The sequence below is a fragment of the Aureococcus anophagefferens genome (genome assembly GCF_000186865.1).
Source record: "Aureococcus anophagefferens unplaced genomic scaffold AURANscaffold_5, whole genome shotgun sequence".
In the NCBI taxonomy this organism is placed as follows: domain Eukaryota; class Pelagophyceae; order Pelagomonadales; family Pelagomonadaceae; genus Aureococcus; species Aureococcus anophagefferens.
The window spans coordinates 1,215,461-1,240,653 of record NW_008705565.1 but is presented as its reverse complement, the minus strand read 5'-3'; the positions used below and the strand labels follow the sequence as shown (position 1 = coordinate 1,240,653).

At 72.1% G+C, this 25,193-nt stretch overlaps 3 protein-coding genes across 3 annotated transcripts; 1 reads left to right on the top strand and 2 right to left on the bottom strand.

Annotated features, from left to right (window-relative positions):
- Nucleotides 1–6,106: 6,106 nt before the first annotated feature.
- Nucleotides 6,107–10,914, top strand: AURANDRAFT_62625 (hypothetical protein; the record flags this gene model as incomplete). The annotated part of the gene is made up of 2 exons (XM_009036986.1): nucleotides 6,107–7,150; nucleotides 7,276–10,914. The coding sequence occupies 2 exons, from the start codon at nucleotides 6,107–6,109 to the stop codon at nucleotides 10,912–10,914; spliced, it is 4,683 nt and encodes a 1,560-aa protein (XP_009035234.1).
- Nucleotides 10,915–12,046: 1,132 nt separating this feature from the next.
- Nucleotides 12,047–12,982, bottom strand: AURANDRAFT_62624 (hypothetical protein; the record flags this gene model as incomplete). Its single annotated transcript, XM_009036663.1, has 1 exon — nucleotides 12,047–12,982. One exon carries the CDS (start codon nucleotides 12,980–12,982, stop codon nucleotides 12,047–12,049), a length of 936 nt encoding a protein of 311 aa, XP_009034911.1.
- A 2,791-nt stretch (nucleotides 12,983–15,773) lies between these two features.
- AURANDRAFT_36732 (hypothetical protein) lies at nucleotides 15,774–17,341 on the bottom strand (the record flags this gene model as incomplete). The annotated part of the gene is made up of 3 exons (XM_009036662.1): nucleotides 15,774–17,028; nucleotides 17,119–17,245; nucleotides 17,303–17,341. The coding sequence occupies 2 exons, from the start codon at nucleotides 17,200–17,202 to the stop codon at nucleotides 15,886–15,888; spliced, it is 1,227 nt and encodes a 408-aa protein (XP_009034910.1).
- Nucleotides 17,342–25,193: the final 7,852 nt, after the last annotated feature.

The window sequence follows — 25,193 nt, the reverse complement described above, 5'->3', positions numbered from 1 at the left end:
CGTCTCCAGCGGCGTCTACGTCTTCGACGCCGGCGGCGCGCCAGTGGGCGCCGTGGGCGGCCTAGCCCCCGGCGAGTCCATCAAGTCCGCGCGCTTCACGGCGACGCGGCTCTACCTCGTGACCTTCGTGGAGACGGACCCGCTCTTCGTCATCGCGCTCGACGACCCCGCGGAGCCCAGAGTCCTCGGGGAGCTCAAGGTGCCGGGCTACTCCGCGTACCTCCACCAGCTCAACGCGACGCACCTGATCGGCCTCGGCCGCGACACGGAGCTGACCAAGGAGGGCTGGGTCGTCGAGCGGGGGCTGCAGCTGTCGCTCTTCGACGTCTCCGACGAGCTCAAGCCCGAGCGCGACGGCGTGGCCATCATCGGCGACCGGGGCACGCAGTCGCCGGCGCTCGACGACCACCACGCGTTCCAGTGCTGGCCCGACGACAAGGTCGTCGCGTTCCCGCTCGCGAAGGCGGAGGACGACGACGACGACATCGACGTCTGGCGGCCCGCGCCCACGGTCTTCCAGGGGGTGGCGCTCTTCGGCGCCGCGGGCGCGGGCCTCGAGCTCCTCGCGGAGGTCACGCACCTCCCGGACGGCTACTTCGAGCCCGAGTGGGTCTGCAACTGGGGCTGCCCGGACGACGACGCCTACGTGCCCGACCTGCCCGACGACGACGACGCCGACTGGTGGTCCGAGTACGTCTACGAGGAGGGCTCGGGCTCGACCTACTCGGGCTCCTGGTCGAAGCGCGCCAAGACCGCGGCCCAGTCGGGCCTCGAGATCGACCGCGTCTTGCAGCGCGGCGACCACGTCTACACGTTCTCCGCGAACGCGGTCCTCAAGAGCTGCCCCCTGTCCCCCGACGGCTGCCCGGACGGCGAGGCCGTCGCGCAGATCGAGCTCAACGACGTCGACGCCTTCCCCGCCTTCGCCTGGGGCGGTCTCTAAGCGACGCGAGACACACACAAGCGCCGGGAGGGCCGCGCGTCCGGGGACGCCCCATTCGCGTCGTCGTTCGGCGTCAGACTCCGGGGCGCTCCGTCGGCGGACTGGCGGCGCGTACGCGGCGTATCGGTCGAATCCGCCGGGGCCGCCCAGTCGGCGCCGGGCGGACCGGCGGTGATGACCGTCGACGGTCGAATCCGCCGCGATCAATCGAATCCGCGCGCGAGCCTGTGGTTCGCCTCCAGCGCCTCCTCCGCGACGGCGTCGTCGGGGTCCGTCGTCGTCGGCGCCGTGATCTTCAGCCAGCCCATGAGATCCTCACCGATGTAGCCCAGGGCACCGGAGAACCCGCCGACGATGGCCGGGACGATCCACGAATGCGACATGCCGCGAAGCTGTGCTGCGAAGCTATGCTCAGGGCCGCATCGACCACCTCTCTTGCATCCCGAGGCGGCCACCGCCGACCCAAGAAACGAGCTCACCTTCGGGCAGCCTGTGCACCGTGTGTGCAACCCCGCTTCATCTTGAGGGACTGGCCAAGCGTGCAATGGGTCTGGCCAAGGCGCAGCCTTGACTCCCGCACGCCGCTGCCGCTGGCGCGCGCCGCCACTGTTCGCGATGCGCCCGTCGAACCGTCCCGCGTGGATGGACGAGCGGGCCTACGGCGAGAAGGTCGAGGCGGCGCGCAAGCGGCGGAAGCTCGAGGCGCCGCCGCCGCCGCCGCCGGCGCCGGCGCTGCCGCCGGTGAACACGTCCGCGGCGTCGCGCGCGGTCTACGTCGAGGGCTTCGTCGACGCGCGGGCGCGCCGGCCCAACCCCTACGTCGCCGGCGCGCGCGACGAGGGCGCGGACGTCGCGCTCCGGACTTTGGGCGCGCGCTTCGGCTTCGCGCGGCGCCTCGAGGTCGAGCCGCGGTCCGGCGACGTCGTCTGCGTCTTCGTCGAGCTCGACGCCGCCGAGGCCTGCGTCAAGGCGCTCCACGGCCGCGACGTCGGCGGCCGCCGGCTCTGCGCGGACTTTCTGCGGGAGCCGGGCGACGGCCCGCTCTTCGGCGACGACGGCGCGCCGGCGGCGGCGCCCCTGCGGCCGCGCACGGTGCTCGTCGGCAACGCCTTCGCGGGCGACGAGGGCGCGGACTTCGTCGCGCGCGTCGCGGACGCCGTCGCCGTCGAGTGCTCGAGGTTCGGGCCGGTCGCGCGCGCGGTCTGCGACGCCGAGGCCCGCGAGATCGCCGTCAACTTCGTCTCGAGCCTGAGCGCCGGCGAGTGCGTCGCGGCCATGCGCGGGCTCTCCTTCGACGGCCGCGTGCTCTCCTGCGAGCTCCGCGCGGGCGGCGTCGAGGCCGCGCCGCCGCCGCCCACGGCGCCGCTCCAGGACTTTTGGTGCCGCGACGACGCCCGGGCCGACGTCGACGCGGGGCTCCGGCCGCCGCGGAGCTACCGCGACCGGCCGCCGACGCCCGTGCCCGGCTCGCCCGCGTCCGATTCGCCCGCGCCCGCCTCGCCCGCCGGCGGCCCGCTCGCGTCGCTCGTGCCCTACGGGGACACGGACTCCGACGACGACGACGACGGTGATGTTGCGCCCGACTAAAAACTGGTTCTGTTCTGAGAACGCTGTGGCTTTGCTTCACGACAGCGTCCACTCAGCGTCCTGCCCGCTGCAAGGTGAACATTTCGGTGGACCTTTCCCCGAGCTTATGGTCCTCTCGTCCACGCTCTGAGACACCGCTTTGAGACCACGCGAAGCCGCCGTTCGCGCCGCGCTGCGATGTACGGCAGCGACGAGGAGGAGGACGAAGAGATCGTGGCGGCGAGCGCGTACCACGAGTCCGACGGCGGCGGCGACGACGACGACGACGACTCGGTCCAGATCATCGGCGCGAGCGCGCACCGCGACGAGTCCGACGGCGAGACGTCCGCCCGCGCGACGTCGGCGTTCCAGGCCTACCGCCACGCGCAGCGCGTCGCCGAGGAGGCGGAGCGCGACGCGCGGTTCGATTCGGACGGCGACGGCGACGACGCCGGCGACGATTACGACGAAGAAGACGCGGACCGCGACGGCGAGGCCGAAGACGAGGACCGCCGCCGCGCGTCCTACTACTCGTCGGAGGCCGAGTTCGACGTCGACGAGCGCGAGTACGAGAGCGTCGAGGCGCTGAAGCGGAGCGCGCTGGGCCGCCGCTACCGCGGGCCCCGCGACGACGACGAGGACGACGAGGAAGAGGAGGAGCACGAGGAGGCGGCGGCGTCGCGGGCGCTCGCGGTCGTCCGCGAGGAGCTGACGTGCCCCGTGTGCGTCGAGGTGTTCCGCGACCCGATCGCGCTGCGCTGCGGCCACGCGCTCTGCCGGTCCTGCTGCCGGAGCCTGCTGGTGGGCAGCTACCCGCGGCGCGCGGTCTGCCCCATCTGCCGGCGCAAGTTCCGCGCGCGCGAGGACGAGGAGGCGCCGACGTGCGTCGCGCTCGGCAACGCCGCGCGCGCCGTGATGACGAGGGAGGAGCGCGACGACGCGTTGAGGGCGGAGCGCGACGAGGCCGGCCGCGGCGCCGTCGACGACGGCGGCGTGGGCCGCGCGCTCGTCGCCGCGAGCGCGGCGCCGCCGCCGCTGGGCTGGGCGCGGGTCCCGGGCTTCGGCCGGCGGGTCGTCGTGGCGACGCGGAACGTGCGGCGCGAGGGCCGCGACGCGGAGCTCGACGGCGGCATGCGCGTCTGCCTCGGCGCGCGGCTCTCGGCGGACGCGCTGGACGCGGCCCTCGAGGCGCCGACGCCCCTCGAGCTGTCCGTCGCCGTGCTGCGGATGGAGGACGACGAGGACGCGGACGGCGGCTTCCCCTGGGTGCTGCGGACCGAGGAGGACGACGTGCTCGTCGCCGACGACCACGGCGCGCGCGACGTGAGCATCGCCGTCGGCTTCCGCGAGCCCGCGGCCGCCGCGCTCGAGCGCGGCGAGTGCGCCTTCCCGGGCGTCGACGTGCGGCCGGGCGACGGCGACGACGACCCGGAGTGGGTCGTGCTCGAAATCTGCGACGAGGACGCGGGCCTCGAGCTCCGCATCGCCGTCAAGCGCACGCTCGACGACTTCGACGAGGACGACGACGAGTCCGACGCGTCGGACGACGACGAGGACCGCTACGACGAGGACGACGGCTTCATCGTCATGGACGACGAGGACCACGGCGACGTGAGCGGCGACGACGACCACGGCGACGTGAGCGGCGACGACGAGGACCAGGGCGACGTGAGCGGCGACGACGACGACCAGGGGGAGTTTAGCGACGACGCCCCGGGCGTCGACGACTTCGACGACGACCAGGACGACGACGACGGCGCGCCGAGCGCGAAGCGCGCGAAGCAGGCCTAACCTAGCTTATCTGGACGAGCGTGACGGACGGCACGCGCACTTTCCAGGTGAGCGTCGCGTGCGTGCCGTTGAGCCGCGAGACGGTCCCCGGGAAGGGGCTCGTCCTGAGGGAGTCGTCCTGGAGTGCGACGTAGCTCGAGACGTTCGCTTTGATCATCGCCATCCCCTGGTCGTTGGCCATGTGCTTGAGCTTGTAGGTGTGCCCGTCGGTCCGCGCGAGGCCGCCCATCGCGTTGAGGTCGGCCCATATTTTGTCGTACACGGAATTGCCCGAGTGGAGGCAGTAGTACGATGAAACGGCACCGGTCGCGGGCACGACGAGCGTCGCGTCGACGGCCTCGTCGCCCACGTAGACCGTGGGGTCGTAGGCGGTGACCAGGACCGAGAGCCCCGCGGACGTCGTCGTCGCGACGCCGGCGACCGACGTCGCGTTGCGGCTCGCCTTCGCGTCCTTGAGCTCCATGGGCATGGACGAGTCGAGGAACGTCGCGGGCCGCGCGTCCGCGGCGCCGTCCTCGAAGAGCAGCTCCGCGAAGGCCATGCCCACGGTCCATCCGTACAGGAGCGTGGCGTCCTCGACGTCGCGTCCCACGCGGTCCAGTGGTAGAGCTTGTCGTAGGAGAGCATCAACCCGACGATCCAGGCGCTCGCCGTGAAGGCGGCCCCGAAGGCGCCGGGCTCGGGGCTGGCCTCGGAGCTGCGCGGCGGCTGCAGCGTGCCGAATTCCGCCGCGTGGAGCGCCGGCGGCGTCGAAAAATTCCCGAAGGCGGCGTCGCGCTCGTTCTTGAGCCAGGCCATGGCCCGGTGCGCGCTCTCCGTCGAATAGCCGTTGGCGCCGCTCGCGTAATAACTCAAGGCCATGACCTGGCCGTCCGTCGCGGCGGTATGTTCCGCGACGAGCTTCGCGAAGGTGGCGTTCATGCCGTTCGGCATGTTCCCGGGTCCGACGCGCGCGCCGCCGAGCGTTTTGCGCACGCCCGCGACGACGGCGTCGTAGACCTCCGCGTACGCGTCGAACCTAAGTTGCGAGATTGTCGGAGGATCGCGCCAGCGTTCTCCGGACGCCGCGTCGAACCCGGCAGTCCAGTGGCCGCCGTAGTTCGGCTCCGTGCCGACGCGATAGTACCACCGCTTCGCCTCGTCGCCGTAGCGCGCCAGGATCGCCTCGAAGATCTCGTCGAGGAATTCGGAGTACGATTTCATGTCCCGCGGCGCGTCGCCGTTGCCGTAGAACGACTTCTTCGTCGTGTTCGAGAAGCACCACGGCGTGTTGTCCAGGACGACGATGGGCGTGAGGCACGCGTCGACGACGGCGTCGAGCCGCTCGTATAAAAGTGAAGCGTTCGTGAGCCCGTCGCAGGCGCCCTGCGCGAGGTCCTTCTTCTCGCTCCCCTCGTCGTCCTTCCAGCCGCCCAGCAATCGCACGACGGCGATGGCCGACGTCAGGAGCGCCGTCTTCTCGCACTTCGACGTCCACGGCCGCGGCAGGGACTTGGCGACGTGCGAGTTTGCCTTGATCAGCTCCATGCCGTCGTTGGAAGGTCGAGGCGACACGTCCCACCACCGCGACGCGTTCCGGGCCGGCGCGGGCCCGACGCTCAGCGTGACGCTTCGCGCCGTCGCGCCCGCGGCGACGAGGAGCACGAGCGAGAAGATCACACGCAGAGCCTCGGAGCGCACCATCGGGCTACCGAGAACCATCGGGCAGCCGAGAAGTTGTAGTTGAAGAGTTATTGAAGCGCGCGGGGCAGCCTATGTTTGAACGACTTCGACGCAGCCCCCGCAGCCACCCTTGATCAAAGCGCCATGGCGCTCTTCGGCGCGCAGACGCCGCGCGAGATCCAGGCGCTGCCGCCGCAGTCGCTGGAGCTCGTGGTCACGGACGACGACGCCAGCGCGATCGCCGCCGTCAAGGCGCTCATCCCCGGCACGGCGGCCGTCGACAACTTCGTCGTCCAGTTCGCCAACGGCTCGACGCAGCGCTACGTCAAGTGGGGCGCATTCACGGAGGCCGAGCACGCCTTCGTGCGCGTCTTCCGCGAGCCGGCCGCGCCGCGGCTCCGCTTCGAGGTCCGCTGCGACGCGGGCGCCGCGCTCGGCCCCGCGTGCCTCGGCCGCTTCGCCAACGGCCAGCTCGAGGCCTGGCTCGTCTACCACGGGCCGCTCAAGGCGCCCTTCCCGCCCGCGGCGCCCTGGGCCGACTCCGTCGCGGCGAAATTCGCGGCGTTCCACGCGTACCGCCCGCCGCTGCACCTCCTCGACGTCGCCAAGTCGCAGCCCGGCTGCTGGCCCCGGCTCGTCGACCTCTTCGCCACAGCGCGGGCGCCGGAGACGGCGCGCGCCGTCGCCCGGCGCTGGGACGGCGCGGCCGCGCTGATCGCGGGCCTCGACCTCGACAGCGACGAGCTCGACCGGCGCCTCTTCACGCTCCGGCGCCGCGCGCCGCCGGGCGCGCGCGTCGCCTTCTGCCACAACGACGCCGCGAAGCGCGTCCTCCTCCGCGGCGACGACCTCGACGCGGCGTTCTGCGGCCTCGAGCGCGCGGGCCCGAACTACGCGGCGCTCGACCTGGCCCACTACGCCAACGCCGACGCGGCGAAGCCGCCGGGCCTCGACGACCGCCGCGCCTTCCTCGAGGCCTACCTCGCCGCCCTCCACGGCCGCCGGCCGGCGCTCGGCGACGTCAGCGCGCTCCTCAGCGACGTCTGCTTCTTCACGGTCGTCGACAACTACCTCCGCGGCTTCGCGGCCCTCGCCGCGGCCGCGTCCGGACCGGCCCACGAGGCCGCGGGCCTCGTCCTCGAGGCCCAGGCGCGGCTCCAGCACGCGCGCGCGCAGCAGTACGTCCTCGTCTGGTAGACGTTGGCGTAGAAGAGTCGCAACGTTGCCGTGAAAAGTTGGGCGCGATGTACCTGTAAAAGAGCGGGGGCTGCCCGCGCCGCGTCCCGACCATGGACCGCATGAGCCCGGCGCAGCTGGCGACGTACCGCTACACCGTGGTCTGCTGCGGGGGCCTGTCGCTCCTCCTGACGACGGTGACCCTGGGCCAGATCGCGCGCAAGGGGGGCAACGTCTGCTGGCTCGTCGTGTCGCCCCTGGCCCCGCTGGTGCCCTCGGCGAAGCGGCGCGCGGAGCAGGCCGAGCGGCGCCTGCCCATCTACCTCCGCCTCAACGCCTTCACGTCGCTGAGCTACTGGCTCCTCAGCCTCACGGTCGTCGCGCACGTGCCCCTGAGCCGGCACCACGACAAGGTCTGCAACCCGACGGCCGTGCTCCTGGCCGGGTCGCTGCTGACGACGATCATCTTCAGCGGCTTCGTCGCGCCGCGGCTCACGCTCCTCATCGTCCACCGGCGGCGGCCGTTGGGCGACGTCGCGAAGCGGCTGCGCCGCGCGGCGACGGTGCTGCCGCCGCTGTGCTACGCGGCGTGCGCGGTGGCGCTGGGGCTGCGGTCGCGGCATCTGCACGTCTGCGTGGACCTGCCGCGGACGCTCGTCTACTTCCAGGTGCCCCTCGTGCTGCTCTGGGCCCTGGCGTTCGCGCACGGAGGCTACGCGGGCGCGCTCGTGTCGCGCGCCGCCGCGCGGCACGCGGCGCACGCGGCGGGCACGGACGAGGAGCGCGGGCCCGCGGGCGAGAGCGGGCTGGGCGCCATGTCGACGACGTCGACGTACCGCCAGTTCCTCTTCGGGCGCCTCTTCCTCGCGACGTGGATCTTCTACGTGTCGAGCTCGATCTGGTGGGCGTTCACGCGCGGCCGCGTGCTGTCGCCCATGCTGCCGCCCTTCTGGATGACGCTGGCCAACTCCGCCATCCTATCGTTGGCCGGGTCCTTCCACTGCATGCTCACGGTGGCGTCCGACGCCTTCCTGGAGCGGGGGCGCTTCCGCGCGGGCCGGCTCTCCGCGGCGTCCGACGAAGCCGCGGCGGAGCTGCGGAATTCGCTGCGCCGCGCGGCGTCGAGCGTGCGCTGGAGCCGCGACGGCCAGGACATGTCGACGGCGTCCCTCGTCGCGTCGACGCCGGGCCTCAGCGAGGCGTCGTCGGTGGACGGCTTCGCGTTCTCCGCGGGGCGCGGCGCCGAGGCCGTCACGGACCTGGACCTCTTCATGCGCCGCGCGCTGCCGGGCGGCGACGCGCCCGCGGCGCCCGTCTTGGAGCGGTCCCTCGTCGCGACGACGATGAACTGCGCCGAGGCGAAGACGCTCCGGGAGCTGCTGGTCGGCGAGCCGGCCGAGGAGAAGTCCGTCCGCGCGGCGGCCGCGCCGGGTCTGGACCTCGGCGACGTCGCGGGCGCGCTGGGCAACGCGGCGTCGTCCGTCGTCTCGGCGTCGCTGTCCGGCGCGACGTCCGTCGTCGAGAAGGCGGGGTTACGGCCCCGGGCGAAGACGCACGGGTCCCAGCGCTACGTCGCGGACGCGGAGACCCTGGCCGCGCTGAAGCGCTGGCTCCCGCGGGGCCGCGACGTCTACGCCGTCGCCGTCCAGGAGTGCATGTGCTGGGACGAGCTCCGGTGCGGCGTCGTCCAGGCGCTCAACGACGGCCCCGACGAGGGCGACGGCGTCGGCGACGGCGACGAGCCGGGCAAGGAGCGGGCCCGGAGCGCGTCGTCGTCGGGCGGCCGCGCGCCGCTACCGGAAACGCCGGGCCCCTACGTGCAGCTCGCCTTCACGTCCATCGGGTCGCGGCGCATCAAGGGCCACATCGGCGTCGCGGTCTTCGCGCGGCGCGCGGACGTCGAGGGCGGCTACGTGCGCCTCGGCGACGACCGGCTCGCGGAGGCGCCGCCGGACGACAAGTTCCACGACGACTGCGCGGCCTGCGAGCGCGCGGCGGCCCACGTGCCCCTGGGGACGAACCTGGGCGTCGTCGGGCGGTCGGCGAACAAGGGCTGCGCGGGGCTGCGCGTCCGCGTCGGCGACGCGCACTGCGCGTTCCTCTGCGCGCACCTCCCCGCGGACGCGAGCGGCCACGCGCGCCGCGAGCTCCGCAACGCGTGCGCGGGCGCGTCCCTCAAGTCCGCCGGCGAGCAGATGGGCTTCATGATCGACGGCGGCTTCACCTACGCCGGGGCGCACCTCGCGGCGTGCACGCACGCGTTCTTCCTCGGGGACCTGAACTACCGGTCCGTGCCGCCGTCCCTCGAGCACGCGCGGAGGAACACGCTCGGCCGCGTCGCCGAGGCGCTCGCCGCCGAGGCGTCCGGGGATCGGGACGGTGCGGAGCGGGCCTGGGACCGGGCGGTTATCAACGACGAGCTCGGCCGCGAGCGGCGCGCGGGCCGCGTCTTCGCGAGCTTTGACGAGCCGCCGCTGAGGTTCGCGCCGACGTTCCGGCGGAAGATGGGGCCCGTGGGCGTCGTCGACGCGTCGGCGGCGCCCGGGGCCGACGCGCTGTGCGAGGCGTACACGCTCTTCAAGGACGAGTCGAAGCCGGGCAAGGACGGGGCCCGCGAGCCCGCGACGCTCGAGTCCGCGCTGGCGCGCGCGCGGCAGCGCCTCTCGACGCACCCGCCGGACCACCCGAACGCGCTGGCGGACGCCGCCGCGGCGGCGGCGGCCGTCGCGGGGCTCCGGTCGCCGTCCTGGACGGACCGCGTGCTCGTCCACAGCCTGCCGCGCGCGAAGGCGGATCTCGACGTCGGCGCGTACGACTCCGTCGAGCTCCCGGGCCGCAGCGACCACCACCCCGTGCGCCTCGCCTGCGTCTTGAGGGCGGACCCGGCGCGCGTCGACCTGCTGGAGAAGGCGGCGCAGGACCGCTGCGACGCCGTCGACGTCACGGTCGCGCTCGACAATTTACGGGTCGAGGGGTTCTCGTCGCTGTCGTCGTTCGACAAGCTCATCGACGACCTCACGTCCGACGGCACGCCGACCTTCTGCACGTCGGACACGCCGCTCCCGGGCGGCGCGTCGCCGCCCTTTGGGAGCCACAGCGGCGCGAGCTCGGCGCTGAGTAGCCTCGGCGAGACGGAGCAGCGGTCCGTGAAGCAGCTCGTCGCGGTCGACGGCGGCAAGGACGACATCGACCGCGCGTCCCTCTTCTTCCCGCTGCCCGTGGAGGACGTCCACGCGGCGCGGCGCCACGAGGCGGCCGTCTCCGCGGCCCTCGAGCAGCGCGACCTCTTCGGCGACGGCGAATCCACGGCGTTCGCGGACCGGAAGCGGGCCGAGGGCGACGCCGCGCGCGAGCCCTGGGACCGGCGCGCGGTCAAGCTCCGCGCGGACCGCGTGCCCTGCCGGCTGGACGGCGACGACGTGCGCATCTTCCCGCGCCACTGCCTCGTGTCCCTCGACACGCGCGAGGGCGGCGGCGGCGACGACGGCGCGGGGCCGGGCGACCACCGCTGCTGCGCCTTCGCGCTCGTGCCCCTGCCGGAGGGCCCGCCGCCCTGCGAGGCCGACTTCCGCGCGCCCCTGAGCCTCAGCGGCCACGCGCGGGGCACGCTCGTCGGCCGCGTGTCCCTCTCGCGGCCGCGCGGCCGGAGCCGGTCCCAGCCGGGCAAGCCGGGCGCGCGCGAGCGGCCGAGCGGCCTCGGCCTCTCCGGCACGAAGTCGACGCGCTTCGTCCTCGCGCCCCCGCCGACCTCCGCGCGCGCGGCCAAGCCCGAGTAAAGCTTGTACTGCTCTCGGGATTCGGCTTCCCCGGACGGCACTTCGGACGGCTCGTTGCCCTTCAATGAATTCAACAGCTGAAAAGGAGCTTATGGAGTCGTGATTTTAAAAGCTCCGCAACCACCAATGTCAACCACTGCGAAGCCGGCCGTCGTGCTCGAGATCGGGTCCAGATACGTGCGCGCGGGCTTCGCCGGCGAGGCGGCACCGCGCTGCGTCTGCGACTCGCCGCTGGGCGCCCTGGGCGACGCCGCGAGCCTCGGCCGCGACGCCTGGCGCGGCGCGCTCGACGCGTGCCTCGGCGACGTCTTCGCGCGGGGCCTCCTCGGCCCGCGGGGCGTCGCGCTGCTCCTCGAGAACCCGACGGCGCCGCGCGAGCTCCGCGAGGCGCTCGTCGACGGCGTTTTCCTCGCGGGCGCGCGGTCCGTCGCGTTCTGCCCCGGCCTGGCGGCGGCGGCGGCGAGCCAGACGGCGCTCGTGGTGGACGTGGGCGCGCGCGAGAGCCGGGCCGTCGCCGTCGTCCGCGGGCGCCTCCTCGCGCACACGCTCGTCGTCGCGCGCGTCGGCGCGGACGCCGTCGCGGCGCGGCTCGGCGACCTGGGCGCGACGGGCGCGGCGGCGGCCCGCGCGGATCTGGCCGCGCGCGCCTGCTTCGCGCGGCGCCGAAACGGCGCGGACGCGCCGGGCCCGGCGCTCGCCTTCCGCGACGGCGCGGGCGCGGCGCCCTGGGCCGCGCGGCGGGCGGCCGCGGACGCGCTCTTCGACGCGGACGCGGCATCGGAGGAGGCCGGCCTCGGCGCCCTGGTGCTGGACTGCCTCGGCCGCGCGGCCCTCGAGCTGCGCGCGCCCCTCGCGGCGAACGTGCTGCCCGTCGGCGGCGGCGCGGCGCTGCCGGGCTTCGACGCGCGGTTGCTCGACGAGCTCCGCGCGCTCGACGGGCGCCTCGACTTCGCCGTCGCCTACTCGCCCTTCCCGCGCTGCGACGCGGCCTGGGTCGGCGGCTCGCTCCTCGCCGCGGCCGCGGCGCCCGGCGCCCTGCCGGGCTTGTCCGCCGCGGATCTCGACGCGGCGGGGCTCCCCGACGTCTTCGCCGTCGCCGGGACCGGCGCCGTCGTCGCGACGTAACGTGACCCTACTTTAGGTTCGGGAAGGCGTAGTCGTAGCCGAGCTCGGCCTCGAGCGCGGCGTCGACGGCGGTCTGGATGTGCGCGAGGACTTTTTGGTCAAACGTCGGCGCGAGGCCGTACCGCTCGAACGTCTCCTTTTGGATCATGCCCCGGCGGTGCTCGAACTGGGCCTCCGTGAACCGGGGCCAGATGCCCGCCGTGAGCTTGACGTAGGCCGAGTGGCTCGCCATGGCCTTCGCGTCGACCTGCGAGCGGCTCGTCGTCCCCCGCATCCCTTCGGGGAACCGCGCGCTCGGCACGAGGAGCCCCGCGTCGAAGAGCTTCTGGAAAATCGGCGCGAAGCCCATGCCGCCGTCGGCGGACAGGTCCTCGTGCCGCACCCAGAGCCAGTCGCTCGCCGCCAACTCGCGGCCGCGCGCGCCCGCGGCGGCGCGGTAGCTCCGGACCCAGCGGCTCCGGTGCTCGAGGAGGTCGCGCGGGTAGGTGCCGTCCGTCTGCTTGTAGTGCGCGAAGCCCCTGCAGCTCGGCTTGACGCCGGGACCGGCCCAGGACTTGGACCCGTCGGGCGGCGGGCCCCACTCGGTCGAGATGAACGCGTAGAACGTCGGGAGGTCGCAGTGGTGGCCGCAGTGGACGGGGTACCGCCACATCGACAAAAGCCAGTCGACGGCGTTCCGCGTGATGACGACGTGCAGCGTCGAACCCCCGCCGAAGCGATGGGAGCGCGGCTCCGCCATGTTGTGCTTGGAGCCCGTTTCGCACGCGCCGCACGTGTTCGCGTGGCAGAGCTTCTCGAAGTAGTTCGTCCCGCTGTTGCGCTCGCCGTGGAGCTGGAGGCCTTTCCCGCCGATTCCGCGCCTTCCGTGGCGCATCATCATGAAGCGGTGATCGAAGCGGTCGCGGTGCCCGTCGTCGGAGCCCCCGTTCTTACACCTCTCCATGACTTCTTCGAAACTTGGCATGTCTTCGCGGCCTCGAGGGCGCTGCCGCGCCAACCGTTCGTCGACCTCGCGTCCGAGCGGATGCCGCTGCGCCACGACCACCGACAACGCGACGAGCAGCCGGGTGAACATTGTGGCGAGTCGTCGCGTTCAAGAGTATGTTCATATATGTTCATATGTTCAAGAGGGGCCGCTAATCTCGGCTCACCTCGGCGAGCGCTGCGTGGCGTCGTGCTGGGATGTTGACGATCCTAATCCGTCGAAGTCGATCGAGGCAGCCCCGCATGGTCCACTAGTTTCTCGAGTCCTGGCAACCATGGCGGGCAAGGAGGTCATGAGCTTCTCGACGACGATGCCCATCGAGCGGCCGGAGAAGGTCGAGCCCGACGACGACGACCTGGAGTACACCGTCTCGGAGGCGCCGGCGCGGCCCGCGGCGCCGCGGCGGCCGCGCGCGAAGCTCGCCGACGAGGACCTGGAGTACTGCGGCTACGAGCTCTGCAGCAAGGTCGCGCGCGTGCGCTGCTCGAAGTGCAAGGTCGTCGCCTACTGCTCGGCCCGGTGCCAGCGGCTCGCGTGGGTCAAGGGGCACCGCGAGGCGTGCGGCCGGGCGCCGCCGAAGCTGCTGCCCCCGGACCCGGACCCCGACGACGGCGCCGCGGAGCCGGAGAGCGGCGCCTTCGACCTGAGCCCGCGGCGGACGTCGCGCCACTTCCTCAAGTTCCACGACAACGACAAGCTCGCGGGCCTGCCGAAGCTCTTCCTTTCCGACCCGACGGCCTTCGAGCCCTGCCGCGAGCCCGGGGAGCCGTCGGACTTCCTGCGCTGGGGCCTGCCGAGCCGCGAGCTCGAGGTCACCCAGGACTGGATGATGCGCAAGCTGCAGACGAACTTTTCCTTGTACGCCGACGGCGACACGCCCGAGATCCAGTTCGTGAAGAAGCTCGCGGCGAGGAAGGAGAAGGCGCTGGCCGCGGGGTTGAGGGACGCGCGGACGCGCTTCGACGCCGTCTACACGATCCGCGTCGCCGTGCGCGTCGTGCCGACGCCGTGGCGGCGGCTCCGCGTGAGGGGTGGGTGCACGCTCGAGGAGCTCCACGAGGTCCTGGGCGCAGCGCTGGGCTGGAGCCGGCGGCGCCACGGCTACTACTTCACGGACCCGACGGACGGCGCGCTCTTCGGGCCGGGCGACAGCTCCGGCTTCGACGACTTCAAGCACGTCGACGCGCACGGGTTCTACCACCTCGACGCGGCGCGGACGCGGCTCTGCGAGCTCGTCAAGACGACGGGCCAGCGCCTGCGCTACCTCTACGACCTCGACTGCGCCTGGGACCACGAGCTCGTGCTCGACGAGCTCTTCTGCGTGTCCGGCGAGAAGCCCGAGGACGCGGCCTACGACGTGCCCGACGTGCTCGGCGGCGAAAACGCGTGCCCGCCCGAGGACGGCGCGGGCATCCCCGACGACCCCATGGCCGAGCACACGCCGGGGCGCAGGAAGGACGGCGGCAAGGGCACCGCGGACTACGCCGCGTTCCTCCGGAGCTACCACCCGGGCGGCGCGCCCGGCGGCCGGAACCGAGAGAAGATGCTCGAGATCCTCGAGGACATGCGCGACGCGGCGAACTGGGACGACGACGCCGTCCGCGAGCCCACGGCCTTCAAGCTCGCGCGCGCGCGCGACCGCCTCTTCCGCCGCCTCGGGAAGACGCCCAAGGTGCCGAACCCGGGCGAGGACGAGCCGAGGGATCCCGCCAAGGAGGCCAAGGACCCGAAGAAGCGGAACCCGCTCGACGACGAGCGCTTCTACGAGCGGCGCGTCTGCCCCGAGCCCGCGAAACTCGACGCCGCGTCCGTCGAGGAGGGCGACGCGATCGCCGGGCCGCCGCCGCCGCCGCCCGAGGTCTGCCCGGAGCCCGAGCCCATCGACCCGGACGCGCCGCGGTGCCTCAACTGCGGCGCCTACCGCCGCGCGGACGGCTCGCGGCTCAAGCGCTGCTCGGGCTGCCAGGAGGCCCACTTCTGCGGCTCCTTCTGCCAGAAGGCGGCCTGGATCCACGGCCACCGCTACGAGTGCGCCGCGGGCAAGCCCCGGCCGCCCAAGGTCTGGACCCAGGACGACTACATCGCGCACTTCGGCGACACGTGCCGCCGCCCGGCGACGCGCGCGGTCGTCGGCCTCGCGCTCGCGACCTACGTCTACTTCCGCTTCTTTTAAAATTCGACCGTGCTCCACTCGCGGACCTTGGAGGACGTCACGATGCCGTTGGCGACGTAGGGGTCCGCCTCCGCGAAGCCGTTCGCCGCGGCCTCGGTGCTGAAGACGATGACCGCGCCGTCGACGGGGTCCGCGAAGGCGCCGCCCAGGAGGCAGTCGCCGCGGTCGACGTACTCTTTGACGAGCGCGATGTGGCCGGCGCGGTGCGGCTGGCGCTTCTCGAGGACGTCGGGCACGTAGTCGTAGAAGAGCAGCCAGCGCGGCACGAGCGTCGGCGCGGCGCTCAGGGACCGCGTCGCCGCTGGCCGCAGCGACCGGCGGAGCAACGCGGCGGCGAGCATGAGTGGCGCGGCCTCTCGAACGCGAGCGTGGCTGCGCGCGCGGCTGCTGCGCGCTGGCGTCGAAGGCGTCGAGGATGAGCTCGGCGCTCTCACGAGTCTTCAACGGCTGCGCGCGCGGCTGCTGCGCGTTGGTGTCGACGGCGCCGCTCTCACCTCAAAAGTTCAACCCGAGAGCCCTCCGCAAGTTGCCGCAAGTTGAACCTTCAACATGCCTCAAATCGCCGGTGAAAGAGAGACAGGTGCAGGCCCGGTTACGCGCGCCCCTTGGCCTCGACAACGGCGGGGTGCGCCGAGCTCGTGCGCGGGCCGGTCCTTCGCGCCGGCCGCGCGGGATCGTCCGTCGCGCGCTAGTCCTCGTCCGTCTCGTCCTCCTCGGCCTCCTTGAGCCAGGTGATGAAGGGTTCGGCGAAGGCGAGGAGCTTGGCGCGGCTCTCGACGTCGCAGGCGTCGGGGACGTGGATCGCCGCGTCCGGCGGCGCGGCGCCCGCGTCGTGCCACGCGACGAGCGCGTCTTCCTCGAGGACGTCGCTGTCGTAGAGCTGCTTGAGGACGAGGGCGAACTTGGGCGCGAGGGCCGGCGAAGAGACGAGGGCGAACTTCTCGAGGCCGCCGAGGAGCGACGGCGCGCCCGCGTCCTTGACGAACGCGCGGAGCAGGTCCGCCTTGCCGTCGAGCTGCTCGAGGAGGCCGTCGTCGAAGGCCGCGGCGGCGAGGATGAAGCCGCGCTCGCTGCGGGGCAGGGCGCAGAAGGTCTGGACCGCGCGGAGCTCCGAGACGACCTCGGAGGGCTGCTTGCCGCCCGCGATGTAGTCGCGGATGCCCTTGACGGCCGACTCCATCGCGCCCGACTCGTCGTCGTCGTCGTCGTCGTCGTCGTCGTCGTCGTCGTCGGAGCCGCCGCCGCCGGCCTCCTTGGCCGCCTTCTCCGCGGCCTTCTTGGCCTTCTTCTCGGCCTTGCGCTTCGCCTTCTCCTCGTCGGTCTCGTTCTCCTTGGCCGCCTTCTTCGCCTTCTTCTCGGCCTTCTTGCGCGCCTTCTCCTCGTCGTCGCCGTCGTCGTCGTCCTTCTTGTCCTTCTTGTCCTTCTTCTTGTCCTTCTTGTCCTTGGACTTGTCCTTGGCCTTCTTGTCGAGCTTGTGCTGCTTGAGGATGAACGTGCAGAGCTTGTGCTGCATGTCGACGGCCTCGCGCGCGCCGCACGCGACGCACTGGTGGTAGATGATCTCGTGCTTGATCTTGTAGGACGTCTCCGGGAGCTTGCAGGACGGGCAGAGCACGAACTTCTCGATGTAGATGCTCAGCTTGTCCTGGAGGACCTTGGTCTCGTGCGCGCCGTTGACGATCGAGCGCTCCGTGTCGTCGTTCCACGTCGTCTGCGCGCCGAGCTCGCAGCCGAAGAACTTCGTGACCTCGCCCGGGGGGCGGTGGAGCGTCTGCGCCACGAGGGTCATGTTCGGGATCACCGTCTTAATCCCGTTGCCCCGGCCCTCGACCTGCCATTGCGGTTTCTCCGGCGTTCCGCGCGCGCGCGCGCGGGGCGCCCCGGGGGCGGTGCGCGCGTCTTCGCGGACGCGGCGCGGCGCCTTGCCGATGATGCGATGCATCTTGTAGCGGTATTCTGGGTCCTCGATGGGTTCCAAACCAGCGATGTTCATAATGGCAGCCATCTCGAGAGTGTTCCAGCGTGCGCGCCAGAGCTTCCACCGTGTCCTGCGATCGCGGGGCGTCGGCGGCGATGCGCGCGAGGGGCGGCGCGGGCGGACGGACCTGGTGTACGGGGGTTAGCATATACAGGTTTGAAGACGTCTCTCGCGAGTTCCACAGACGGGAGCTCAGCTGATCGATGCGCTCGCCGGAGACGAGTTGAGGAGCCGCGGCAAACGTCAACGCGCCGATTTGCAGCACGGCATCGAATATCCAAGTTTCGGAGCCTTCTCGTCGAGCAAAGCCCGACGATGACCTCCTACGGGGCCGTCGCGTCGCGCGGCGACGCCGCCAACGACCCGCGCAGGCGGGAGGCGGCCTACGGCTGGACCCTCGGCGGTCTCCTCCTGTGCTCGGCCGTCGGCTTCGTCGCCCAGCGGGGCAGCCCGGCGGCGGCGCCGGCGGCGGCCCTGCGCGCCGCCGCGCCGCAGGAAAAACCAAGGAGCGACGGCGCGACGCAGCCCCACCTGCTCATCGCCGTCGTCGACGACATGGGCTACGGCGACGCGCCCTGGAACAGCGTCGACTTCAACGACGCGACGATGCCGTACGTCACGCGGCTCCGCGCCGAGGGCCTGAACTTGGACACGTTCTACACGGCGGCCCAGTGCACGCCGTCGCGGTCCATGCTCATGACGGGCCGGCACAGTACGACCCTGGGCATGGACACGACCATGGACTGGGACGCGGTCGGCGGTCTGAACACGTCCGTGCAGATTCTGCCGTCCGTCCTGGAGGCGAACTTCCCGGGCGTCTACGGCAAGGTGCTCGTGGGCAAATGGGACCTGGGCCACGCCTACGACGGGTTCCTGCCGACGAACCGGGGCTTCGACACGTACCACGGCATGCTCGCGTCCGCGTACAGCGACTGGTTCGCGCACACGGCGTGCGACCCGAGCCAGGTCGTCTGCTCCTCGCCCTACGAGAATCTAGCATTGGTGGATTTGATGTCGAACGCCCAGCCGGACCCGACGGACTACGGCGGGAAGTACGCGACGGACATGTGGCAGGCGGACGCGCGGGCCGCGTGCGAGTCGCTGACGCGGTCGCGGCTCTACCTCCAGCTCAACTTCAACGCCGTCCACAACCCCGTGGGCGTGCCCGAGACCTGGTTCGCGAACCCCGGCGACCAGGACGCGGAGCTCGCCGAGAGCCAGGCGCCGCTCACGGACAACACGACCATCGTCGAGCGGCAGGAGCTCGCGGGCGCGCTGCTCCGCGTCGACCGCGCGATCCAGGCGACCTTCGCCGACTTCGACGAGCTCCTCGAGGGGGGCACGGCGAACACGGTCTTCCTCTTCATGAGCGACAACGGCGCCCTCGTCTCCGGCGGCGGCTCGAACTACCCGTTCCGCGGCGACAAGACGACGGCGTGGGAGGGCGGCTGCCGCACGCCGGCCTTCTTCTGGCTCGGCGACGCCTTCGCCGAGGCCGCGGGCGTGGATGCCTCGATCTTCGGGGCGACCTACGCCTCGCTGTTCCACATCTCCGACGTCATGCCGACGGTGCTGGGGGGGCTCCTCGGCGCGGCGGAGCTGCCGCGCGACCTCTACGGGTTGGACCTCAGCGACGACCTCTTCTTCGCGCCGAACGCGGGAGCCACGGTGCGCGACTCCGTCTTCTACCTCACGGGCTACAACGGCCCCCACGACTCGGGCAGCCCCGAGGAGGGCGGCCGGGGCCGCGCGGCGAACTCGATCACGCTCGCGTACCGCGACGCGACGTACAAGGTCGTCATGAACAGCGGCTACTGCGCGGTCTCGGACCCGCGCCTCCGCACGGGCACGAACACCTGCGAGTCGACGTGGCTCGGCGAGAGCTACCTCTTCGACATCGTCGACGACCCCTCGGAGTCGACGAACCTCATCGCCGACCCGGACTACGCGGACGTCGTCGACGCGATGCGCAAGGCCGTCGCGGACGAGTACAACGCCCTCGTCGGCGGCGCCCACACGGGCTTCATGGACCGGCCCTACACCATCTTCCAGAACGGCGTCACCTACGCCGCGGGCAACTGGGGCGAGCCGCGCGGCTCGGGCGACCCGGTCTACCTCGCGCCCTTCCTCGACGCGCCCATCCACGGCGAGGCCATGCCCCAGACCAAGGCGGACCCGTCGGAGTTCCTCTGGGTCTCCGACGACCCGGCGAGCGAGACGGACGTGTCCTTCAACGACCTCCGGGCCCAGATGAACTTCGGGTCGAACTGGAAGGCGCGGCTCGACGACCTCATGGCGAAGCTCGCGGCCGAGGGTGCGCTCCCCTAATTCGCTTTAGTCTGCGGAGCCCCTAATTCGCTTTAGTCTGCGCCGCGGGCGCGTCGTCGGGCGTCGCTGGCGGCGCGTCGGCGACGTCGCCCGCGCGCCGCCGCAACGACGCGATCGCGAGCGTCGCGAGCGTGCCGAGGAACTTGGCCGCGTGCTTCTTGGCGACGCCCCGCGCCATGGCCCACAGCTCGTCGGCGAAGGACGCCGCGGGCCGGCCCGGCCGCACCTTGGCGTCGACGCAGGCGACGAGCTTCCGCCGGAGCTTCTTCTTCCGCACGGTCGTCAGCGACCGCTGGCCGTCGAGCCCTCTGGCGACGTCGTCGTCGTCCAGGTCCGCGAGGTCCTCGACGGCGTCGACGCCGGCGGCGGCGAGCATGGCGAGGAGCGGCGGCGCGTCGTCGGCGGCGTCTAGGTCGCAGGAGGACACGAGGAACTCGCGGAGCGCCGCCGTCGCCGGCGTGTCCGTTGGTGCGAGTGAAGGGCCTCGGTAAACGAAAAGCGCGGCGACCGCGCAGGCCGCGGCGACGGCGTAGGGCCAGCGCGCGGGTGGCGGCGGACGAAACATCGTCGTGCCGGGCAGCCTCTTCAGCATCGTTCTTGAAGACAACGTTGAAGCCTTTTTTTATACCCACAACCCGACGGGATGGTTGTACCGATGAACAAGGCAAGTGCTGCTTACGCGCGGAGATGGAGCGCGTGGTTCGTCGCCTTCTCGTCGAGCCAGTCGAGGGACTCGTCGAGGAACGCGTCCGTGAACTCGTGGTAGGCCCACGCGGCGTTGAGGACCTCGGAGAGCGGCGACGCGTCGGGGACGAGCGAGTCGACGCTCGCCGGGACGACGGGCCGGACCGCGTCCCGCCAGCGCGACGCGCGCGGGTCGCGCGTGAGCACGCCCGCGGCGTCGAGCTCGCCGCCGCGCCGCAGCGCCGCGAAGACCTTCGCCGCGAGCTCCTCCGTCGGCAGCACGAGGCCGCCGGGCCCCGGCCCGCGCCGGTGCAGCGCCTCGGCGGACAGGGGCTCGGGATGAACCACGAGCTCCGCGGCGTCGACGCCCGCCGCGCGCAGCTGGTGGAGCTGGCGCGCGATCGCCGCGGCCCGCCGCTCGTCGCGCGCCATGTGCACGAAGCGCACGGGCGGGTGCGTCCCGTCGAGGGGCCCGTGCGACGGCATGATCTGCGCGACGGCGCCGACGACGCCGGGAATCGCCGTCGCCATGGAGCCGCCCGAGGACGCGCCGAGCGTCGCCGTCGCCGCGCCCGCGCCGGATTTCGCGCGCACGTGCGCGACGGCCGCCGCGACGCGCGGCGCGTCGCCGCGGCCCCAGCAGCCCGACCGCCGGTCCTCGGACGTCACGGCGGCGACGGCCCAGCCGCGGGCGAGCGCGGCGGCGACGACGCGCGTCTCGATGGGCAGGCCGATGCACTCGGCGCATGTTGCCGATTTCGGGAAGGCGTCCGTGCCCCGGTGGCTGCAGCCGTGGAGCACGGCGAGCACGCCCTTGGCCGCCGGCGGCGCCTGCCACACGAACTCGACGCCGTCGACGACGCTCAGCTCGCCGTCGAGGTCGACGCCCGCGTCGCTGTGGTCGCCGCTGACGTCGCTGACGAGCACGCGCGTCGACGTCGTCAGGACGGCCGGCGCGAAGCACCAGACGCCGACGAGCAGCGCGATGCCGCCCAGTTTGTTGTGCGTTGTGGCCATCGATGGAGATCGACGGCGTCGCTCAAATTGCGATGGAGGTCGATGGCGACGAACCGAAGGGCGTTGTGAGTCGACGCGAACGAGTTTACGAGCTACAATGCGCGCGATCACCGAGTTCCAGACGCGCTCAGAGTGCGCCCATCGCAGAGCATATTTTTTGTCCGAGCCGATCGAGAGCACCTCCGCCGCCTCGAGCTCCTCGCTGAGGGCCGCGTCGATTCAAAACCACCATGCCGTCCAAGAAGAAGGGCCCCTCGGAGACGAAGTCGAAGAAGGTCATCGCCGAGGAGAAGGCGCGGCGCGTCGCCGACCAGACCTTCGGCATCAAGAACAAGAAGAACTCCGCCAAGGCGCAAAAGGCCGTGCAGCGCGTCAAGCAGAGCATCACGGGTAACGAGGACGCGGCGCGCGCGAAGCACATCGAAGAAAAAAAGGCGAAGCGCCTCGCGCGCGAGCAGGAGGAGCAGATGGAGCGCGCGCTCTTCTCCGAGGGCACCGACGTGCTCAAGGCGAAGAAGGGCGCGGCCGCGAAGCCCGTCCAGTCCGCGGCGGAGAAGGCCGAGGCCGACGCGGCCATGGCGTCGGCGCTGGCCCGGGCCAAGGAGCTCTTCGACACGGGCGCGATCACCATGCAGGAGTACGTCGAGTACAAGGACCAGATCATGGCCGCGGACGACAGCAGCGAGGAGGAGGAGGACGACGACGAGGACGACGAGGAGGACGACGACGCGACTGCGGACACGGCCGACAGAGAAGAGGAGGAGGAGGAGGAGCCGGAGGAGGAGGCGCCGCCGCCGGACCCGCGGAGCGTCGAGGAGCTCTACCTCGAGGACGCGACGCTCGACGGCGTCGACCTCGACGTGCTCCCCGACGAGTAGGGTGGAACTCTAAGGTACCGCTCTGTAGACCGCGGCGTAAACCTCCGCGACAGGGTAGAACTCGATGCCGCCCGGTAGACCCCGACGCGCGCCCCCCGGGACGAGGAGGATAAAACTACGTTACCGCTTGTAGAGGTTGCGCCGGGCCCGCATCCAGGCGACGGCGTAGGACGCGGAGTCCTTGAGGTCCGCGGGCTCGTCGCGGCAGTCGTCCGGGTAGAGCCGCGCGAGGGACTCGTTCGGCACGAGCCGCTCGTCCGTCGCGTCCTTGAAGAAGTAGGACGCGCCGGCGATCTTGCAGTCCGCGGGCCGCAGGCCGGGGTCCTCCAACAAATCCTCGGAGCAGCAGCGCGCCGCGCCGTCGTGGAAGAGGCACCGGTAGTGCGGCTTCGTGGAACACGAGCAGCCCGGGTCCAAACCGTTGAAGAACCGGCGGTTGTCGACGATGTCGCCGTCGAGGTCGTCGCGCGACGCCTCGGAGAGGGACGCGGACGACGCCTCCCAGCCGTAGACGCAGCACGAGCCGTGGTTTTTGTGGAAGAGGATCTTGCCGACGCCGTAGCGGACGTCGGGCCGCCGCCGCCGCGGCTCCGCGGCGCCCGTCTCCCCGAGCTCCGACAGCTGCAGCGACGCCTCGTTGAGGCGCCGGAGCCAGCGGAAGCCCTCGTCGAGCGCGTCGGCCTCGAAGCCCCCCTCGGCGGACCGGCTCGCGAAGCCCCGGACCGCCGCGGCGACGACGCGCCGCGGGCCGCCCCGCTCCTCCGCCTCGACGAGGCGCCGCTGGAGGCTGGCGATCTGCCGCGACCGCGGCGTCTGGCGCACGACGCCGCCGTCGATCAGGAGCTTGAGCGACGGCGCGGCGGCGAGCTCGCGCGCGCTGCGGACGAGCGTGCGGAGGAGGATCGGCGCGGCGCTCGGCGGCGGCGCGGCCATCGTCGTTGCACGTGGAGTTGCCGGAGCGATAGATTGGTGGAAGGCACGCGCGAGGCGGACGAGTTAGGGCGAAGAAGGCTTCCTACGTCGACCTCTCGGGATTGGTGGGTCGCCGCACATGGCGACGCGAGATGCACGAGATATTGCACGCGCTCTCCGAACGCGGCTTCACGGTGCCGTCATTTACCCCGGAACCTGGGCCCGCCTCGAGTCCAGCGCGAGGAAGACCTTTGTTCTCGTCTCTCGTCGGCCTGCGTGCAGCCCTTCGACGCCAGGTGGACTGCCAGCATCCCATTGTTCTCGCCTCTCGACGGCCTGCGTGCAGCCCTTCGACGCCAGGTGGACTGCCATGGCCCTCCTCGCATTCCTCTTGGTCGGGGCAGCCCGCGCCTACCCGGCGAATTTGGACCCGATCGCCATCCACTACTCGTCCGCGACGACGGGCGACAGGACGGGCTGGCACGACATCGCCGGCGCCATCACGCACAAGGGCGTGCACCACGTCTTCCAGGGCACGGGCTGGAACCACGCGTCGTCGCCGGACCTCGTGCGCTGGTCCGCCGCGCCGCACGGGCCGAGCGCGATCGAGGAGACCTACGCGGGCATGGACTCGAGGAGCGACCCCTGCAGCGGCTTCCTGACCAAGGACCCGCTCGACGGCGACCGCGTCTGCGCGGGCTTCCGCCAGTGCGGCTCGAGCGAGGGCGTCGCGGGCGGCCAGGCCTGGGACGTGCCGCTCGAGCTCCGCTGCGCCGTCGACGACGACCTGAGCGCCTTCGACGACGCGTCGCCCGAATACCTCTTCAACGTGTCCTTCTGGCGCCACATCCCCTACGACCCCGCGCGCCCCTGGGTCGGCGGCGACGGCAGGTGGTACGTGCTGCTGAGCATGGACGGCTGCAACGCGACGGACGCGCCGCGCGAGGGCGAGGGCTGCGCGCTCGGCGGCCAGCTCGACGCGTGGTCTAGCCCCGCGCTCCGGGGCCCGGAGGCGGACTGGACCTACGTCGGCCCCGCGTTCACGGACAACACGACCGTCCTTCCCGGCGCGCACCTCGAGCACGAGTTCGTGACCATCGACTTCTTGGGCTTCCCCGAGGTCGACCCGAAGCTCCGCGTCTTCTTCGACAACGTCGGCGGCAACGGCGGCGGCGTGGGGTGCTGCAGCGGCACGACGTCCTGGCGCGTGATGAACGAGACCGCGCCCGGGGGGCCGTTCGAGGAGCTCGCGACGGGCATGGTCGACTACGGCGCGTTCGTCTACGACGGCGGCGACGTCCACGGCACGGGCAGCCGCGGCTTCTCCATGGCGCGGACGCTCGGGAGCGAGGCCGTCGACCAGGTCACCGAGCCCGGCCGCCGCGTCATGATCGGCTGGACGGGCCCTCCGCCGAACGCGATGAACACGTCGAGCCGCGGCTCCGCGCAGTCGCTGCCCCGCGAGCTCACGCTCTCGGGCCTCGAGCTCCTCCAGCGCTTCGTGCCCGAGCTCGAGGCCCTGCGCCGCGACCCCGTCGCGCCGGTGGGCGGCGTCTTCCCCGCGACGCGCCAGGCCGAGGCCGTCGCGACGTTCGCCGCGGCGGCCTGCGCGTCGGGCTGCGGCTTCGACCTGCTCCTCGACGTCGAGGCCGGCGCGAGCCTCGTGCGCGTCTCCGTCGCCGGCGGCCGCGTCCTCGTCGACGCGACGACGCTCGGCAACCCGGACGTCCGCGCGGGCCCGCTGCCGCCGGCCGTCGACGGCGCCTACGTCTTCCACGCCATCGTCGACCACTCCATCGTCGAGCTCATCGTCAACAACCGCACGGCGCTCGTCGTCTACGCGGCGCCCGGCCCGGCGAACACGGGCGCGTCCGTCCAAACCGGCGGCACTCTCGTCGTCTGGCCCCTCGACGACCCCGGCCACAACTACACTGCGCCCTAGAAAGGCGCGTGAACGGGCCCCTCGAGAACCCCGGCCACAACTACGCGGCCTAGAAAGGCGCGTGAACTGGCCCCTCGAGGACCCCGGCCACCGTGTGACAACTACACGGCGCCCTAGAAAGGCGCGTTACCCACCGCGCACGTGCAAAAACGCGTTGAGCGTCGGCGCGAAGGACAGCGTTTCGTTCGTGCCGTTGACGGTCTGGCCCTCGTTGGGGATGTTCCAAAACGCGTAGCCCCGGGGCCGGTCCGCCGGCG